We start from the raw sequence: 21,010 nt of genomic DNA, 5'->3' as shown, positions 1-21,010 counted from the left end.
TCATAGATCTCCCTTAACGGGATCTTTTGGAGAGAGGGAATTGAAGTGGAGATTAAATATATGTTTGGGTAAGAATGTGGAACCAGAAGCCACAGTTGGCCATCTGCTTTTCAGTTGGGAGTATAAAAGAAAATCCCCACCTTGCAAACCAAATTCTTTTTGAAGACATTTGAAGGATTTCATGTCGCTACCTTTGGCCAGGTCCGAGAGATTTTTGATACCTCTTATTCTCCAACTTTTTGTGTTATGAGTATCTGGATCAAAGTCTAAGATTTCGAACGGGAGGGGGACCTCCTTTTTAAAGGATTGATGTTCTGAGGAGTGAAGTAGCAACTTACAGATCTTTACAGTGTTTAATATTATTGGGTTTTTGATCGGGAATATTTTCATTTTTAGGTTTGTGGCTAGAAGTAGGTTTTTTAATTTTTTGTTGCCTATGGAGCTTTGCTCTATGGATGGCCAACTGATGCCTGACTGGGGGGAGCTCCAGGCTCTCATCTGGGATATGATATTTGCTTTATAGTAGGCCGCAATATTAGGGACCCCCAGACCGCCATTCCTCCTGGAGCAATATAATATGGATGCAGCTACTCTTGGTTTCCTATTGTTCCAAATAAAAGACATTAGTTGTTTTTGTAATTCCTTCAGGAGCTTGGTACTACAACTTAGGGGGATGGTTCTAAATATATATAGTAGCTTGGGCAGGATCATCATTTTATACACGACGATCCTACCCATCCATGACAGTTCTGTTCTGTTGAAGTTGGACATGTCTTGCTGAATGTTTTCCTTTAATTGCATTAGATTATGTTCTAGTACTTTGCATATCGGGAGGTTAATTGTTGTGCCTAAGTACTGGATGCCCAATGGGTCCCATTCGAATGGGAACTCCTCCTTTATTAGATTTTGTAGTTTGTGGTGAATATTAATGGGGAGAATTTTTGATTTAGTTGGGTTTATTTTGTAGTAGGATATTGTCCCGAAGAATTCCAGAAGCTGAGAGGATTTTCTAAGGGAGCTAAGGGGGGATGTGAGCATTAACACAATATCGTCCGCAAATAGGCCTATTTTTTGGTCTCTACCTGCCAAGGGAACTCCTCTTATTTCACTACACATGCGTATTGCTTCGGCTAGGGGTTCTATAATGAGGATAAACAGAGTTGGTGACAGGGGGCACCCCTGTCTGGTGCCATTGGAAATAGTAAATGGATCAGACATAACGCCATTGGTGAATATCCGGGCCGAAGGAGAGCTATAGAGGGCCTTTATAGCTGACAATATGTTACCTCCAAAGCCGAAGCTTTCCAACGCCGAGAAGGCATAACCCCAATGTATTCTGTCGAATGCCTTCTCTGCGTCCAGGGTGAGGAGCAGACAAGGCATTCGAGAGCTCTCCATCTCCCAGACTATGTCCAGCAGTCGGCGCGTAGCATCTGATGCCTGCCGGCCCTTAACGAAACCGACCTGATCGCTATGAATGAGGTCCGGAGTTACCTCCAGCAATCTTAAGGATAGGATTTGGGCATATATTTTAGCATCGTTGTTTAGGAGAGAAATAGGTCTGAAGTTGGCGGGTTTCAAAGGTTCTTTACCGGGCTTTGGAATGGTTACTATCGTTGCCTGTAGCATTTCAGGCGGCAGGGAACCCATCAGCATGGCTTTGTTGTATGTATTTGCCATATGGGGGATGAGTTGTTTTTTATATATTTTGAAATATTCACTCGAAAAACCATCGGGTCCTGGGGCTTTATCCTGTTTGGCTCTGTTTATGACTTGTAGGATCTCTTGGTGGGTGATGGGAGAATTTAGTTTTGTTAGTTGGGTTTCTGTTAATTTGGGTAGATGTAGGGATGCGAGGAAAGTGTTAATGGTAGCTTGCGAGGGGGGGGGTGTTCCGACTGTTCTTTATTTAGGTTGTAAAGTTTTTCGTAGAACCTTCGGAATTCCTCCGCTATTGCTTTAGGGTTGGACATTTTATATTTAGAGGTAGGGTCATACAAAAAGGGGATCTTCGCCTTGGATCTTTTTAGTTTGACCTTGTTGGCCATCCATTTGGTGTTTTTGTTGGCCTCTGTATAGTAGGTAGTTTTGGTGAATTTTATGTTTTTTTCGTGTTCATCTATTAAGATATTTCTGACCCTCAGTCTAGCCTCTCTAATATCTTTGCTTAAGGAAGGTGAAGGGTTGGCATGGGTAGATTTTTCTAGGTTTTTTAGTGTTTCTGTAGCATCTTTTAGGAGGTTGTTTTTTTCTTTTTTATATATGGCTCCCTGTTGGATCATTCTGCCTCTAATGACAGATTTATGCGCGTTCCAGAGTGTAAAACGGCACATGTCTGGGGAGTCGTTGTAATGAAAATATTCTGCTATAGCATTCCTTATTTTGTTTTGATATTTTGGAATTTTTAAGAGGAAGGTATTATTTCTCCAAGAATTAGGGGAATTTATGTGTGGGCCCAATTTTAGCTTCAACGAGATCGGAGCGTGGTCCGACCACGTTGTTACGCCTATTGTGGCTTCTCGGGATTTGTTTAAGATTTGGAAGTCTCCTAGGAACATATCTATTCTAGATGAAGATTTGTGTCTAAATGAATAAAAAGTGTATTCCCTGGAGCTGGCATTCAAGGCTCTAAAGATATCATACATGTCAATGTTATGAATCCAGGATGCTAGACTTAAACCTCTATTTTTTCTCGAGTGGCTAGAGTCCAGGGAGCTATCCGCCACTGCATTAAAATCCCCGCAAATAATTAACGAGCCCTGTTGGACCCCCCTGATTTTCCTTGCCACCCTGTTCAAAAATCTGATTTGTTTGGAGTTGGGCACATAGACATTGACCAAGGTGACAAGGAAGCCATCAATTTTACATATTAGTATTAAATATCTACCCTCGATGTCTTGGATTTCTTCAATCAGATGAAAGTCCACTGAGTCCTTCACTGCGATCAGTACTCCTGCTTTTTTCTTAGTTGCGTTTGCTTGAAAGCATCTGGAGAATTTGGGGTGGGATATCTTCGGCGGGTTGAGCTTGTTCAGGTGGGTCTCCTGGGCGCAGAAAATGTCCACTTTAGATAAGATAATCTCTCTCCATAGAGCCGATCTTTTATAAGGGGAGTTCAACCCCCTAACATTTAGGGATGTTAGCTTTAGTTCCATTTTGAGTTGGGGTTCTTTTTGCTGGATCTGGGAGATGATGGGGGACCTTGGATAGGAATCCGGTTGTTTTGCACATTCCAAAGATTATATGAGTAGGTTTGTTGAGACGAAACGTCGTGTCTTTTTTCAAAGGGATGGTATTTGGGTACGGCTTGGGGTGTAAACGAAGGATAAGGGTATCTTCTTATTTGCGTTGAAGTATATTTTTCGTTGCAACCAGCAACTGTGGATATTGGAAGATAGAAACGGACCATTCCAAGTCTAGGTTCTCAGTCCTTAGGAAGGTCTTTAGAACGTTGGGCAAAAGAAACACCCATTTTTTTTTTTACTACTTAGCGACCAAATTATAGATGCATCCTCTGAGAAGGTCGACATGATCTTTGGGTTGGCTGCGCCTGTTAGAAATACTACCTCGCCCTCACTCCCCTTTTTTCTGGAAAAACCTATTTGTTCCTGGGAGTTACTCCTTTTTCAACTGTCCTCTGACTGTGTACCCTTGTTGGGCTGCCACTATCCTGCATACATGATGCAATACAGTCAGGCATGGAGGCATACTGGCTCTGTATGTTACCCTGCAGCACATTTGCCCACCGATGTTTCAACTGGGCCTCTAGATCCTGCACGCTTGTAGGCTGCCAAAGCTGGCATACTGGCTAGTTACATAAATGCGCGATCGGCGATAAATATGCCCACGGGCAGACTAAAGAAGTGTGCCAACCTGATGGAGGCAACTTTTGCATTAGCCTGCAAAAAAGTCTGTTGGAAGCCCTGCCATGAGAGGCAACATGTGGCTTCAGGATTTTGGTACATATCCCCTGAGTTGTTAGTGTCCCTTGTATTACTTCCAGGCATGACTGACAGTTGTATGTGATGGCTCCCTAGATCACCACACTAGCAGTGGGGGCAGGGTGTCATTCCACAATAAAGGCAGGATTGAAGTGCTCACCACGAGGCCTCCATACTTGAAGATGTCCGTTGTTTGCTCTTAAATAGAACCTGATCATTGCTAAGGGCTCAGGCAGACGAGCACATTTTACACACACGTATAAATGCATTTTTAAAACGGATCTATTAGAACCAACACTTTCCAGTGAAAGTGGTCACATGTCCGTTTTTCACGTGTTTAAACTTCGCTCCGGCAAAAAAACCAAAAAACGACGTTTTTCGTTTCGCGAAAAACCCAGTTTTCGACCGAATCGATGCAACTTTGACAATAGGAAATCCCCTGCCACAGCTCGTGCTCCTCTGCCACTGCTGTGACAGGGGATTCCTTCATCCCACGGGAAGACCCCTTGTCAGTGCTCTCACAGTGTTCAGTGATGAGGGGACTTCCCGTGAGGATGAAGGAATTCCCTCCCACAGCTGTCACAGCAGTGGCAGAGGAGCAAAATCTTCTCCCTATGTTTTCAATGGGGCCGGCGTCCAGGAAACCCCTGTATGTGACAGCATCCAGGGGGTTCACATCCAAGGAAAACCCTGCTGCAGCTGTCACAGCTAGAGCAGGGGATAGCGATCCTCTCCCATTGCTTTCAATGGGGCCGTACTATATGTGCAAATTTTTAGATCGTGTGACCGCACAAGTGCGAATAAAAACGCGACCTATACATGAGGAAAAAAAAACACTCTTCTGACTCAGCCCTAAAGAGTATACAGTCCCAGTCCCTAGCAGTTCAAGATTCTCGTTCATGACACCACTGCAAACAAAAGGCGGTAGGGTTGGGATGTTACTAGCGGGAGACATAATGGGTACTGTGACACCAAATTTCCTTCTGCCAAGCATCTGAAAATGCTCCCGGCACTTGTGTAGCCTCTGAGAGCCTTTTTATAGGGCAACAGAAGCAGCACTTTTATGGCCTCTGGTGGAAGACCCAATGTATAATCAGACCATAACCATAACTGTAAATCCTTTACATATCTGCCTAAGATGTAAGTGCATGCCGAATTCTACAGCAATCTGATGTTTCTATCTGGGTGCATTCTTTTTTTTGGTCCAAGTATCTTGGATAGCTGAAACAAGTTTTCCAGGTGGCTACGCTACCTTTAGTGCAGAGCTTTGTTGGTCAGCGGTGTTTTTTCCTGAGCTGTGCGGAGGACTGAGGCTGTGTTCAGATGCACATGGTGATCCTTGCCTTGAATTCTGACAATCTCGGCCTTAAAACACAAAAACAAAAAATTTACATAAATGAACAGTTTTAAAACAGTTACTGAAGTCTAAATCCTTTAAAAATCAAAGAATTTATTTTTCAAGATAGGAGATCTCTGTTGATCAGCGTTCTCCCTATGTCGCAGGCACGTACTGGGGCAGCAAATGCAGCAAAAGTTTGGAATCCAATCAAACAATTTCACATACCTCACCCTCCTACACCGCGAGTGTGAAACGCAGGAGGATTTGAATTTCTAGGCTTAAAGTGGAGTTAGGCTTTAAACTAGGGTCATTATTAAAAACCATATGACAACAAGAACACGTTACATTAATCATTAAATAGTGGTAATGTTCACAGTACCAGATAAATGACATACAGCTACAGAATGCCTCTATACGAAGCCCACACATAGGTACATTTACATATTCCACCACTGTCTGCATTAGGATTTCTAGAATAACTTTATGGACAACCCATAGACAGAACTGATAAACTGCAATTAAATATACAGTATGCCTCTATACGAAGCCTACACATAGGTACATTTACATATTCCACCACTGTCTGCATTAGGATTTCTAGAATAACTTTATGGACAACCCATAGACAGAACTGATAAACTGCAATTAAATATACATCATAGCATGGTGTATTCTCCTGAGCTCACAAGATGGAGAGGGCACAGTGCTGCAGGTCTGTAATGGGGTCATCTCTCTTTTCACCAGGTTATCTTGAGTCGGACTGGGAAAGATTCGAGAAACAGCAGACTGGGACTTCTGGGTGCCCTGAGATTGTTTAGATGGTCCAACAAGAATACTCCCATGAAACTCCGGCATTCCCGAGGCCTGTAAGATGGAGATATTTAAGTGGAGATGTGATCTACAAAACTACACATTGAAGGTCTTGTTAGTTTGCTGGTATGACTTTAATTTGCACACAAAATACGAGTACTAAACAAAATAGAGTACTCCGCAGAGTATTCAAAACAAGTCCTTATATAAAGCTTTATAGAGACTAGTTTGACTATACTGAGAATGTGATGCAATAAAATTGTACATATATAATGGAAAACCATAGCCTCTTACTCCAGCGAGTCCAGCTGGTGCGATAACAACATTGGACTGTGTAATCCGTGGTGCCAGCAAGGTATCGGTCTTGAGAGGGGCAGGAGATACGATCACAGTTTGAGTTTGACCTGAAAAGGGTGCTGAGAGAGACAGGAGCTGTCAGAATCTAGGACATGTAATACCTACAAACAGTACTGCCAAACAAGAAAAAAGGGGACGGCAGTGATGGACAACTGCTATATTTACACAACTAGATCACAATCTGCAAATAAAGGTTACAGTATTCATTGCATGATACAAAGTTGTATAATTTTACAGTATACCTTGTCCATGCTTCACACCTTTCAAGATCACTGCCTACAGTCATTAAATAGGAACCTTCATAGTTTCCTTCCAGTGATAAGAATCTGCCCATGTGATGGATACAGATGCACGGCTCTGACAATAGTACTGTAAACAACTGTATACTACCTGTTCTCCAGCAATAACAGATTGTGGATCTGCTCTTGTGAACATATGCAGATGTTCAACAAACCATTGTTTCCAATTGTTTAGGCTTTCAAACTCCTCGCAAAAAGTCATGCAGTAAGATCATTGTGTTTAGGCAGCTCTGTGGCAACAATGATCAGTGCCCATACTCTTGGGATTGTCACCCAAAAAGGCAAGAAAAAGTCTCTACTAGCACTGATGGCTCTTCATGCAATGTACAGAAAGATGGAAAAACCCAGGAAGGGGAGGGGGTAGAAGGGGGACCTTAGTCTGGCACATCTTAGGGCTAAGGCTGGGTTCACACGGGGGCGTAATTACCGCAGAATTTCAGTGGACTTTCTGCACGGAAATTCCGCCTGCAACTTTAATCCCAGGATTGGCCAGCAAAGTGGTCAAGATTTACAAAAATCTCGTCCACGCGCTGTGGCCAAGCAGTGCTGAAATTGACATGCCATGTCAATTCTTACCCAGTTTCCATGGTGGCCTCTCTCCTCTCGATGGTGAGAGATGGTCCCAACGGAATGCAGGCGGTGAAGCCGCTCCAAAACCCATGGCCTTGCATTTCTCTCGCGGAAATCTTGCGTTAAAAAGCACAAAAAACACGCCAAAATAAAGCAGAGCCTGAAAATCGCAGCGTTTGAGCAGAGGTCTGTGAGGCCCCATTGAAATCAATAGGTACGCTGTACCGCGATTACCGCAGTTGTTGACTATTATGGAGAAAATATCTAACTTTGCACCAGAATTTTGACACTCAAAAATTTGACTTGATTTTAATTTATTTTTAGACAGGTTATAATTGCACTAAAACATAAGCCTTTTCTCTTGCCACCTTTGAAGGTGGTTTTAAGATTTGTTGGGACTAAACAGTGGGGGGGGGGGGGGGACCAAATGTTTCCATCAGATTTAGCACGATTTAAAAAAAGGAAAAAAGAAAAAAATAGCATAAAAATTGTGGCATGAATTTATGCCTGCTTATAGCAAGCGTAGATTTAAATTTTCTGTACTTGGGACAGTCTAAGATGCATTAAAATTTATTAGGACGTTTGCGCATCTCACTGATGATCTTCAGTTTAACCCTGGCTTACGAAGTACCAATTTTAGAGAGTTTCACCCTGCTGTGGCTCATTATGATGTTATGATTTAATTCCTAGACACAAAATACACTGCTGTACTTGCATCTACCAGTAGTTGTCCCCGTTGACCTTCATCTTTTTAGTTTGCTGCCTATACATGATCATTATTTGGCCTAACAAGATGCTGTGTCCCAGGTGCTGAAACCCAGTATCCTGAGTCCGCTGCCAATCAGTCACCTTAAGCACCAATTTGTCGGCAGCTAGACCCCTCTACTGCATCTCATTGGTTACTTCTAAAATATCAAACCATCCCTGGGAGCAGATTGGCTGACACGAACTGTTCATCATCTGACCCTCCTACCCTTTCTATCTCTGCACTTCCGCAAACTCCATTGATGATGGCTGTAACTAAATTGTGCCACATCACTATTAAACATAGATATCTTGTTTACAAGTCCCATCTCCCTGCCTCCTATTGTGTAATGCTACAGATTTCACCGGGGCAAAATCATCCCATGTCATCTTACTCAAAAGGTCACGTCAGACCAATGATGGATTATAACAAAAGGGCATCTGCGAGAAACTGTTGTCATGGGGGGGGTTACCAAACTTCTAAAAGAGAAATCAACTGCAAATTATATAAAATCAGTAAATTGACCTCTTTTCCTCAGTGATTCAACGCGGATGGTCCTCTTGTTTTTTTTATAACAAGCAGCCAGCATTGTCACTACTGCAAACAATTAGTGGCCGCATGCTATACTTTACTGCCATCACCACTCAGCGCTGCACCAAGATGCCAGTAATATGACGACATGTGACCAATGGAACAACGGAAGAAAGATGCGGCAACTACTATTTGTTTTATAACATTTGCAGCTGTTTTGCAATTAATTCAAGGGATTATCAAACTTCAAAAAAAATGTAAAAATGGCCCGATTGTGGTCTTTGAGTGCAAGAATATTAAAAGCTATTTTCCGATTGCCAAATTTGGAGTCGGGAAGGAATCTTCTCACCAAAGAGGAGGAAAATTAGCTTTGTCCTCATGGGGCGTTTTGCCTTCCTCTGGATCAACATTGTAGGATTAAAAGTTTAAGAAGATGAACGGGTCTTCATGTTTTTTCCCCAACCTTACCAACTATGTTTCTATGATGGGACTTGTGGTTTTGACACTGCTCTAAAAATGACATGCCAAATTGTTGGACCCATAGTCTGAATTATACGTTAGGTGAATTGCAAAGACCTCAACATTATAGGAATCAAGGTTAGGAAATGAGCTCACAAGTAAATTGTATACAGATCATCTGTGTAAAGGGTAATAGGGCTGCAATGATATAAAGCATGATCATTATGCAACAAATGCTAAATTGGCTTTTCGTTAAGTCGCAGACATTGTTTCAGTGCTGTAAATAAGCTTACCGGGAGTAAACAGCAAAGACAGTGTCTCTGGCTGGCGAGCTGGCACAATTTTCTGAGGATGCTTTTTCTTGGCTCCAGAGTTGGAGATAGCAAAGTATGTATTAGTCTGAGGGGCATTTTGCTGAGCAACCCCAGTAGGTTGTAGTGAAATGTTGCAAGGCACTTGTTGCTGAGTAGTAAGAATGAGGTTCTGTCTCTGGCTGAAGGTAGTTGAGGAAGGATTATGAGTAAGTGTAGCAGAAGCCGTGTGTGTGATTACTGAGGAGTTACACACTGGGAACTTATCACTGTCCGGACTAACAAAGGATGGCTGGGGTGCTAGGTGAGAATGTAGAGGCACGGTTGGTGGAGCAGAGGGGGTCTGGAAGATCGTCACTGGAGGAGGAAAAACAGGGACAAAACCGTGCTGGCTGCTTATAGCAGTCTCTGAGCTAAACTTGACTGGCCCATGGACAGCAGAGATGCTGCCGAGACTAGATGCTCGCTCCCTTCTCACTTCAGGTACTCGAGGGAGGATGGAAGGAGGACCTGGGGACGGGATTAACTCCTCATCAAGATTCACTGGAGCAAGAGTGCTTGATGGCAAAATAGGAGGCTGTAACAAAGAAAGGTAGGGTGAGAAACAAGAACATTTATTCCAGAACTCAATACTGCACTAACATCCAGCAGCATAACATTTTACATCTGTACCCAACACAAACCGAATTTACCAGTGATTACTCTAAATGATGTTGTGCTCAATTTAATTAAAAGGGTGTTATGCAGATTTCAGTATCAATACAATAAATGAAACCCTCAAGACATTTAGATTCTAGGTCTAGAAGATTTTAAAAAAAGAAGAAAAAAAAAAAAAAAACAACACACATCCTCCTCCGGAACTTTCATGTCAATCCTCCTTACGAAAAGTCAAGAAAAGTCTGGATGACTGTATCCGTGTCTTTGGTGAGCAACCAGTTCTCACCAGCATTAATATGCTAGAATACATCTCATTTTTTGAATGATGCAAGCCTGACCTCCACACACACAACTAAACTCTAAGGATAAAAAGGTATCTTACCACTAATGTCTGATTACAGGAGCGCAACGTAGGGTCAGGCAGTGGGACGGCAGGCACAGAAGAGGAAGAACTGAATAAAGTGGATGACAGGGTCTTGGAAGAGAAAATATCTGTAAGATAAAATAAAAAAAATAAACTCCAATTTCTAGGTGTTTGTGACTAAAAATAATGAACATTGACAATTTTTTTTTTTTTTTTTTTAAATACAGGTTAAGGAAAACACATAGATTTCAGTACTAAAATGACCTATAAGCTCTCCTGACGTATTTTAGTAGATTCTTCCTAAAATGACAGAACTTTATTTAAAGAACTCTGCACTATGCTGTTCCTACTGTTAATTGTCCTGGAAAACTGTCAAAGTGACAACTGGGGGTTAGGCCTGTGTCATACGAATGTGCACGCATTTGTGTGCGCACTTGCGGAATGTTTGTTGCGTTTCAGCATATATGTACTTTTTGCAAAAGCAAGTTGTGCACAAAAAACCCCCCAAAAAACATGCACTGATGCTCTAAGTTGATGAAATAGCCAATTAGTTTAAAGAGTTTAATAGGTACAATGCTTTTCCTAGAGCAGGTTTTCTTTTGCGGTGCAATTGTGCAAGTAAAATACGCACTTGTTGCACTGAAATCAGTGGCCTGTATTTTCTGTATATTGCATACACAATTAAGCCCATAATAACACACTGCTTAAAAGGTACTTCAATAACTGTTGGCTGAACACTCATTCGGCCAACATTCATTTCGCTCGATTTAGGAATGATATCGCTCAGTAAATGGAGGTGATGTAGGTCAGCGATTACTGTGAATAGAGGCGGGGGCTGTAAGCCAACAGGCAGTCGTTCATCGATGAACAACTGCCTGTTTACATGGGACGATTGCCATTTGATTTTTATGCCTCTGAAAACTGAATGAACGATGAGCACATGAATTATTACTTGTCGTTCAGTTAGGACAGTGTTTACATTGAAGACTATCAATTAATATTTGCACAATCCAGAGAGAACCTGAATGATCGCGATGTGTAAAAAAGGGCCCTAGCCTGCGAAACCAGTTTTTGATTTAACTCAAGCATCACCCAGTGTTATCTTTCTAATCAGACAGTTAAGTGTTTTGTTCCATTTCCTGTTCTATCTAGTGTTTACCAACACCGATTCAATGAATCATGTATGATGCGCATTTATAGAATACATGTAAACACACACAGATCTAGATGACAACACAGGGACAAGATCTCTTTACAACAAAGCATATCCAGCCATCAATCTTAAAATTACCAACATTTCAAAGTTCAATGAAGGAAAGAGGAATATGTCAGGAAACTTTTTTTTCTGTACAAACTTATGGCTGTGAGTAAAAGTTACACACTTTTCTTAACCCCTTAGTGACGGAGCCAAATTTTGGAAATCTGACATGTGGCACTTAAACATAGAATAAAGGTGGTTTCACACGGGCGAGAAAAATGCAAATTTTTTGCCACGATTTTCGCTTGCTGTGATAGTCCATTAAAAAGCAGATTATGAAACCAATGATTGTCAATGGTTTCTTTCCCACTTGCAATGTTTTCACTGATGCAATGTTCAGCAGACAAAAAACCCAAAAAAACTGTGCCTGCGTTTTATTGTTTGCAGCGTTGCAATGCATGTGTTGCAATTGTAACAATAGAAACCACATTAACTTTTGCGATAAAAAAAAAAAATGCTCGATTTTATCACAGGTGGCAGCGATGCGAGATTATTCTCCCAAAAAAAGCATCGCTGACGCTACAAAACGAAGTGAATAAAAGATGCGATTTTGTGTACATAGGAATAAAGATTTGAGCCGCAAAATGGATCCCCTCCAGTTTGTCCCATGTTCAGAAATATATCCATTGTGGCCCTAATCTTATGTCTGGCTGCACAACAGGGCTCAAACCGAAAGGGGCATTGAAGTTCAACTGTTTATCTTTTACGTGATCGCCATTATCCGTTGGAGAATGACGATCACGTGACCAGAGACCGCTCCCTGCGGGGTCCTCGGTCACTGCTTCAGGCTCTCTGCTTTAAATTTTCAGCACCCTCCTCAGCTTCTGCGCTTGCGTCCGCCATTTTGCCAACAGCGCATGCACTGAAGTTGGGGAAAGGTCCGTGGATAAAGATCCCGTTAAGGGACATCGTCGGAGGCCTTAAGTAATTTCACCTCCCCTCACAGATTTGATCCGTGACGGTAGGAGAAATTTTAACTTTACTTTTGTGCGATTTATCCAAGACCGGCATTTATATAGTATTAAAGTGCCACTAATGTAATAAAACATGCAACTCCAAAATATATGTAATACATTTGGCGCATCTTGTGACGTTAACACGCCTCCTGAAATCTGTGCCTGGTACAGCCTGCCATATATTTGCACTAGTTTCTGGTTTAAGTTATAGTGAATTTGATGACCATGGGCGCCCCCCACTAAGCCCGGTATACTTTTATCAATAAGGAGAGGCAGACAAATGTCCAAGTGCTGCAACGGCTTTCATGAATTCCTCCTATATTTTATCCAATCTTCTCCTTAGGCCAGTTTCACACAAGCTTATTACATCGGCATCAGTATTACTGCTGTGTGCTCCGTACCAATTGCGGGGTTTACTGACCCAAACTGTCCCCATCATAAGAATCTATGATGTAGATCTATGTATATACATTAATCAAATGTTATGTCCTTAACAACTCCAATATCTTACCCTCCCCATAATTGGTTAAAGCGGAGGAGCAATGTTTTCGTTGTACAACCACTCACCTGGAAATGATTCAAACGTATCCATCAAGTCCAAGTTGGGTTGCAGTGGAAAAAGCTCCGGTTGGATCATATCTGCATTCACTGAATGTGCTGTAATAAATAGGATAGAATTAGCAGGCGTTCCGTTGTTTAAAGAGCCAGCACACCAACAATTCAAAATGTACAAGAGAACTACCTGGAATTTTATCCCCTTAAGGACCAAGCACAATAAATTTACGCCACTTGGGTCGGGGCTTTAATATCAGCTGATAGTAAAAATACGGCACAGGATTAAAGCTCCTGCAATGTAGTAGGAGTAAATTGGGTCCGCGGCTGTTAATCATACCCGAGCACCTGGTGAAGGCAGAGGAGTTTAATTGCTACTTCTCTACAGGATACATAGCAATTAGAGATGAGCGAGCGTACTCGTTAAGGAAAATTACTTGAGCGAGTATGCTCATTTTCAAGCACATGCCTGCTTGCCCGAAAAGATTCGGGGGGCCGTCGGGGTGGAAATCTCTCTCTCCCCCCCTCTGCAACTCACCGCTCACCCCCGCCGGCCCCCCGAATCTTTTCGGACAAGCGGGCATGTACTCGAAAATGGCGATACTTGCTCGAATAATTTGCCTTAAAAGGGGTTGTCCCGCGAAAGCAAGTGGGGTTCAGCACTTCTGTATGGCCATATTAATGCACTTTGTAATGTACATCGTGCATTAATTATGAGCCATACAAAAGTTATTCACTTACCTGTTCCATTGCTAGTATCCCCGTCGCCATGGTGCCGTCTAATTTCAGCGTCTAATCGCCCGATTAGACGCGCTTGCGCAGTCCGGTCTTCCCCCTGGTGAATGGGGCCGCTCGTGCCGGAGAGCTGGTCCTCGTAGCTCCGCCCCGTCACGTGTGCCGATTCCAGCCAATCAGGAGGCTGGAATCGGCAATGGACCGCACAGAGTCCACGGTGCACCATGGGAGAAGACCCGCGGTGCATCGTGGGTGAAGATCCCGGCGGCCATCTTAGTAAGGTAAGGAAGAAGTCGCCGCAGCGCGGGGATTCGGGTAAGTACTAAACGTTTTTGTTTTTTTTAACACATGCATTGGGTTTGTCTCGCGCCGAACGGGGGGCCTATTGAAAAAAAAACAAAACCGTTTCGGCGCGGGACAACCCCTTTAACGAGTACGCTCGCTCATCTTTAATAGCAATCAATGAGCACTATGTAGTGAAGAGAGAAAGCAGAAATTTTCCTTCCGCTATTCGAACCGGCGATCGTGTGACTGTTGGGCGCCCCCTACCATGACAGAGTTGCAGGGTCCTAGCAGACCCAGATCATCTCTGTTAGTGAAAGACACTACAGGGGGATGTCCAAGCTACAGCAGAAAAGTGTTTTTGGTTTTGTTTTTGTAATTTCACAACACCAACAAATGTGAATGTTCCCCCAGAGGGACATCTTAGAGAACGTAGACGGTTAAAAAAGAAAAAAAGAAACAAACAAAAAAAAAAGGTTCAAAACATAAGTACAACAAAAAATAATTATTATAGAAGGAAAAAAAAAGTTATATAAAAACTAGCAATCCAAAACTATACAAATTATATAGCAAAACTCCCTAAATAAAAAAATTAGCTTTATACCTTTAAATAAAACAAGTGTGAAAAAAAGAAGAGCTAATAAATTTTTGGTAGCTGAATAGAAAAGAAAATTAGGACAGTAAAACCCCCACATGAGTAAAATCCCTACAAAAGTGTGTTGTCCTTTTGGACCAAAACACCCTGGTCGATAAGTAGGTTAATAAATCCCATCCACATGCTGCAGAGAAAGTCTGCAGGAGAAATTGATCTGCAATGCGGACATTAAATTTGCAGCATTTTCACCACCGATACCACTCCTTCAAATGAGGAGAAATGCACCAAAATCAGCACTATCTGATGCGGATTCTCTACTGCAAAAAATCTGCAAAGTGTGAACATACTCTTGTATGTCCAGGTATAATGAATCTCAAAACATTTGTTTTAAAGAAAAAAAAAAAAAGAGAAGAAAACACAACAAGGAACTAGAGTAGCGGGACGGCTTCAGCAGATGGAGGACTCTTACCAATCTCTTTTGGACTGTGCTGATGTGAATAAATAGTAGAAAATAAAGTGTCACTGAATTCTGCCATGAGCATCTCCATGTCCAGAAGAGGCTCCTCTTCCATTGGCACGGGCGTTTCTCTGCCATCCACACTGGCATGCCAAGCAACGACATCATCATCCTGCAAGACAAGCAGAAATCCCTTACCAACCCCACTGCACAGCACCTGCCCTCACTACATAATACACAGTAGTTCCAGCATCGTGTGTCTCATGTAACTTGTGGATTTTGCAGTGAATTTGGCAGTTTTCAGCCACTGCATTGCAAAATGTGAAATTCATGACAAAAATCAGCATATAAAGCCTTGCAGAATTTGTTTCCCACTTTTACATGCTGCTTTGTAAATGCCTGCTTATTAGCACTGTGCTGCACATTAATGCAGATTTTCATTGTGTAATTCTCATTACGAATCCACAACAAGTCTGCAACATCTAAAATGTGGCCCTAAAGCCAGGGTGTGCAGGGTGCAATCATATAGGAACGTCCAACGCTCCCTGTGCATCTCTGTCATATCACTTGATTAGAGTCCAGCAAATCAAATTTTAATATGCATGCGGCGAGTGCTACTGTGTTAATAGAGGACACCACACAGGATTAGCCACCAGAACGGAGTGGCGCAAATGGAAGAACAAAGCAGGCAGCATTAGAAACACCAAGGGGTGCCATCCTTACTGACATAGGTGTAAAGCAAAAATAGTGTGGTACCATGTTAGATAGGAAAACCAGGCTAATCAGAAAAATTGAGGCTACTTAAGCTTCTTCATCAGGGTAGGTAACAGCTTATATCTGATCTAATCTGCGACACCAGCCTGATGAAGAGGCCTATTGTAGGGGAATATCTTTGTAACAGGCAATCACTTTTAATAGTCATTAATGGAAAAATTAACATGCAAAAGATTTTAAATACTTAGGCCTCATGTCCATGGGCTTTAAATCCACAGCGGTTCTCCCGCACGTGGATCCGCGCGCCCATAGGGATGCATTAGACACCCACAGATAGTTAAATACCTGCGGATGTCATTTTTCCCGTCAGGCACAGATCTGCGTGTGGGAAAAAAAATGGACATGCTTAATTTTGGTGCGGGTCTCCCGCGGGGACGGCTCCCGCAGGCTTCTATTGAAGCCTATGGAAGCCATCCGGATCCGCAGGAGACCCGTACCAGATTAAACTCACCTGCTCCGGGCGATGCAGTTCTTCCCTTCTTCGCGGCCGCATCTTCTTTCTTCGGCCTGGCGGATGTGCCCGGCGCATGCACGTGGCAGGCTGCTGGCGTGCCGAAGAAAGAAGATGCGGCCGCGAAGAACTGCATCGCCCGGAGTAGGTAAGTTTATTCTGATTTTTAGGCCTCATGTCTGCGGGGCAGGAGGGACCAGCTCCGGATTCTACATATACGATCCGCGGCGGGCCTGATTTTCCCCGTGGACATGAGGCCTAAGGGTATAGTTAAGTTTCTTGGATTAAACCTGATGTGCAATTTACAAGAAAATGTGCAAAAGAAATCTTCGGCTGGGTTCACACGGGGCGGAATTGCCATGGAATTTCCGTGCGGAACGTTCGCACGGCAATTCCGTCCGCGGCTCCTAATCCTGGCATTAGCCAGCAAAATGGCCGAGATTTCCCAAAAATCTCGTCCACATGCTGCGGTCAAGCCGTTCGAAAACGGACATATGGCGCGGAAAACAGATGCAGGATGTCAAATTTTTTTCCTGCAGCAGCCTCTCTCCTATTTATGGGGGAGAGAAAGCCGCAGCGGAATGCCGACGGCTAAATGCTGCGGGTTTTGAAGCTGCACTTTCCCAGCGGAATTCTTGCGGTTTTTCGGCGCGGCCATTCCACGAGAATTCTGTCCCGTGTGACCCCAGGCTTACGCTGGCAGTCAGGTTTCTGCCGCAGATGTAGCATAGATGCACACAAAGATTAGCATCATTGTTTCATGAGCTAATCTGTGGCTTTTCCATGTGGAATATGGATCATACTGAAGGACGTGCACAATATAGTAACATATGACAGTAGTAGAGCCCATCATCACTAAAGGGTAACTATTGCTGTTAATGGGACAGCAAGCTGAAAAGCACAGAATTCATGATTTACTTAATGACTGAAACAAACAAAAAAAATTGACTGCCATCAAGTTACTCAACAAGACTTGAAGCTTGCTGCGTACTGGCTTTGGCAATCTGTTCCTGGCCATGTGCAGTCTCACATCAAAGCATCTTCTAATGTTCTGCTGCAACTAATTTGTTTCGATATAGTACCGAATGGGGTAAGTTACTCACTTTAACCAGGCTGGAGAGATCTTCATCTTTGTGCTTTTGTAACTGGAAAAAAAGTCACATATTGTCATAAACAACTAATGCCCTGGCATTCTTCATGGCATGAACACTTCCTTGGCACTCAAACAAGTACCCCATTGTGAAGCAAACAATGGCTGCTCAGGGCAGTAATAAGCAAAGCTCCTACAGCCAAATTTATCATTATCTTGTAACAGGTTTCTCTGGTGCCAAAGAACGAGGCCAGCACCATGTTGAACTGGATAACAATAGTCATTAGAATACTGCTGCTGATATAAAACTGATAATTCACCAACACACAACTCCTCAAGCTAAAAAATATTTAATTTTATGAGAGGAGATAAAAGCGCCTACCATTAGAGTCACAGTATTTTGCATAGGCAGTTTCTGAAAAATTCATTCTATGCATGTGAATAGATTTCTGCAAGCCCCATTCATTTGTATAGCACAGTCGAAGGAATATCTGCAAGTCTCTTATGAGAATTATTATTAATCTACATGATGATTAATCTGTAAAGTTTTCAATGTTTACCTAAATTATTGCCTCTCTTTTACATTTTTTTTTTGCAAAATAAGTCAGTTAAAACACAATCTTACTCTTTTCTTGAAGTAGGTCCTCCACTTGTGATATTCTCTCACCACTATCTCAATTCTTCTTTTCCAATACTTTCCTTCAGTTGCAATTGCCTATAGAGAGTGATGGGTAACTTGGTTTGTTTTATAAAGAAATTGACAAGAGACTGACAAGCTACCGTATACAAATCCATAACAACTAAATTGGAACTCAATATCACAATTGGTTTCAATAGCATTCATGTTAGATTTACTTTAAAGAAGTTTTCCAGGCTATTTTTTTATTGATGACCCATCCTTATGATAGAGGATTGGTTGAGTCAGCCGCTCAGGACCCCAACCAATCAGCTGTTTGGGCGCCGCTGTCACCGGCAGAACATACAGGGTACAGAGGGAAACGACATTGGTCCAACCCCTGTGTAGTGTCCAATGCTGGAAATTTCAGGTGCAGCACCCATTAAAATCAATGAGAGCTGTGCCTGCAATTACCAGTTCTGGCCACTATACAGTTGGCAGAGCCATCTTCTCCGTACCCCTTGTGTTTTACTAGTGACAACTGTGCCCATGCGCTGGACCCCAGATGATTACCTTTTTTGGAGAGGTCATCAATAACATTTACCTGAAAAACTCATTTAAGCTAAGCTTGACTATGTCCAGGAGGACCAAAATGCACCCACAGAAAAGTTACACTATTGCTGAATAATAGTCTTTATTCATATGGTGCTCACAATATTCCGCTGCACTTTACAATTAAGAAGGTTCATGAACAGACAAAAATCCGACATTAAACAAACTAATAAACAATGAGGAAATACTGGTGAAATAGAAGGTAAAAGACCAAAATCAAAAGGCTTTAACTTGAAAACAAAGGCCAGTGATTAGTTTTATGCCATGGTAATGTCAAGGTTAGCTTCCTGCATCTTTTTAGCTCCCTGTACCATCCATCAGTTAGGCTGCTGACGTCTTCTTGACCTTGTAGTTGGGTCCAGGAAGTTATAGGAGTCATTTCTAATGACTTAGAATTATTCAATCGGAGGATCACCCAACTGTCATAGTAATGTATAGCTGCAGACTGCTCACCATAGCTTACATATCATATTGGATATAATGCAGCACCTGAGATCAACAGTCTGCTTGTAAAAAGCTGGGACAATTTTTTTTTTACATTGTTAAATGCAGTATTTTTTTAAGCAATTACAGGAGTAAACACCATTGACGTTAAAAGACTATATGGCTGAGTCCATCACTTCGTTATATTCAATTTTCTTAAGACTCTTTAGCAGGGTTCTAGAATACAGAAATACCGTTTACAGGTCTAGTCGAACTGCACCATTATAAAGTAGTCATACATGTGTACCTCTGGTCTTCTGTGCTCATCAAAATCAATAGATGCATCCAATGGCGTCACAAAATGGCACACTGGGTTTTGCCTTTTCTCAATATCTGGTAGACAGAAAAATAAAGTCTGTATAAGAACACTGGGTAGATAATTATCAGTCAGACTGGCAACAGAAAGATGCCCTTTGCCTAAGGCACATGCACAACATACAGCAAACGGGGTTGTACCAAAGTAACTTATCTCCCATTCACAGGATAGGGAAAAAACTATTTCTCCATCAAAAGTCAAAAGCAACAGCAACGTTTCAACCTCTAAAACTAGGCCTTTCTCAAGGTCGAAACATTGCTGTTGCTTTTGACTTGTGATGGAGAAATAAAGTATTTTGCTTTTTTTTTTTATTTCCTGCATCTTCCATTGCTGCCATATTTCTGACTTTGTGGATTACTTTTGGGTTGTGGTCCAAACCCTTTATATGGCGTGCATATGGCATCTTAGCTGAATTGCTGAAGTGTGGAGTTTTTTCCACTTTTCTTTGCTTCTGACCACTACTTCTATTCAGGGAATAAACTTTATGATTGTGGGGGTCTGAGTACTAAAGTTTCCAGAACAGTCAGTGAAATGAATGGAGCTGTGGCGCACATATGCAACCATTGCTTCATTCATGCAGGAACTGTCAGGATACCCGTTCTCTTGATCACTGGGGGTTGCAGCAGGTGGCTCCCCACGATCCTAACGTTACTTCCTATCCTGTGGATTGAATAACTTTTTTTTAATACTCATTTTATTGAGAACAGCAGAACATATTAATTTATATTACTCAGTGACAACCCAAGTGTACCATGGTTCAAGTCAACACATCAGTTACAATTACTTAAAACAATATACACTGTATAACATAGCGTATTTAAAAAGATAGTTTGCAGAGTTCAGATCATCATCATACCTGTGAAGGGCTAAATGGCACCTGAATGGGTCGAAAACCTCATTTGGTCCACCAATTGCTGAAATGCGTTTTGCATGTGGGTTGTGTTTTATGAGCCACAAATTCCCCAGATTTTAAAGAATTTATCTAGGCACTTTCTATTTTTTGCATACTATTTTATCATATGGGAGAATAGGATTGACTAGATTACACCATTGGGGGAGCGTTGGGGGTCTCCTATCCATCCAGTGCAATGCTACAGCCTTACGGGCCAGAAACAGCACTTCAAGAAAAATGCGGATATAGAATTGCCACTGCTCTTCGTTTAGTATACCTAGTAGACTTTCAGTGGGGTTTGGTGGAAGTGGCACCCCCAATAGTCTGTAACCTCTGTCCAGAAGGAGTATACCATCGGACAGCTCCACATCAGATGGTTAAAGTTAGCATTGGGTGTCTGACAGCGATGACATTGCGTGTCAGAGATTCTATTCATGTTAAAGAGTCTGCTTGGTGTCAAATAACATTGTTGTATAATGTGCAATTAAATCATCTTTTTGTTAGCTGCTGCAAGACTGAAGTATATGAGGATATTGTAGTACTCCACTCCTCATAATT

At 42.2% G+C, this 21,010-nt stretch overlaps 1 protein-coding gene across 1 annotated transcript in view; it reads right to left on the bottom strand.

Moving 5' to 3' along the window:
• The window catches only part of MLXIP (MLX interacting protein), an 80,224-nt gene that overhangs the window by 15,279 nt on the left and 43,935 nt on the right, over positions 1 to 21,010 (bottom strand). Inside the window, exons 3-12 of the mRNA XM_066603299.1 lie at positions 19,492 to 19,577; positions 18,159 to 18,248; positions 17,547 to 17,588; positions 15,231 to 15,390; positions 13,165 to 13,254; positions 10,402 to 10,511; positions 9,345 to 9,939; positions 6,385 to 6,506; positions 5,967 to 6,144; positions 5,194 to 5,306 (exon numbers count right to left, since the gene is read on the bottom strand). Coding sequence (XP_066459396.1) covers positions 5,194 to 5,306; positions 5,967 to 6,144; positions 6,385 to 6,506; positions 9,345 to 9,939; positions 10,402 to 10,511; positions 13,165 to 13,254; positions 15,231 to 15,390; positions 17,547 to 17,588; positions 18,159 to 18,248; positions 19,492 to 19,577 — 1,586 coding nt within the window. The remainder of the gene's footprint in view (positions 1 to 5,193; positions 5,307 to 5,966; positions 6,145 to 6,384; positions 6,507 to 9,344; positions 9,940 to 10,401; positions 10,512 to 13,164; positions 13,255 to 15,230; positions 15,391 to 17,546; positions 17,589 to 18,158; positions 18,249 to 19,491; positions 19,578 to 21,010) is intronic.

This window comes from Eleutherodactylus coqui, chromosome 5, assembly GCF_035609145.1.
Source record: "Eleutherodactylus coqui strain aEleCoq1 chromosome 5, aEleCoq1.hap1, whole genome shotgun sequence".
Lineage (NCBI taxonomy): Eukaryota > Metazoa > Chordata > Amphibia > Anura > Eleutherodactylidae > Eleutherodactylus > Eleutherodactylus coqui.
Note: the sequence above shows the minus strand (reverse complement) of the source record. Positions and strands in the feature narration are given on the sequence as shown.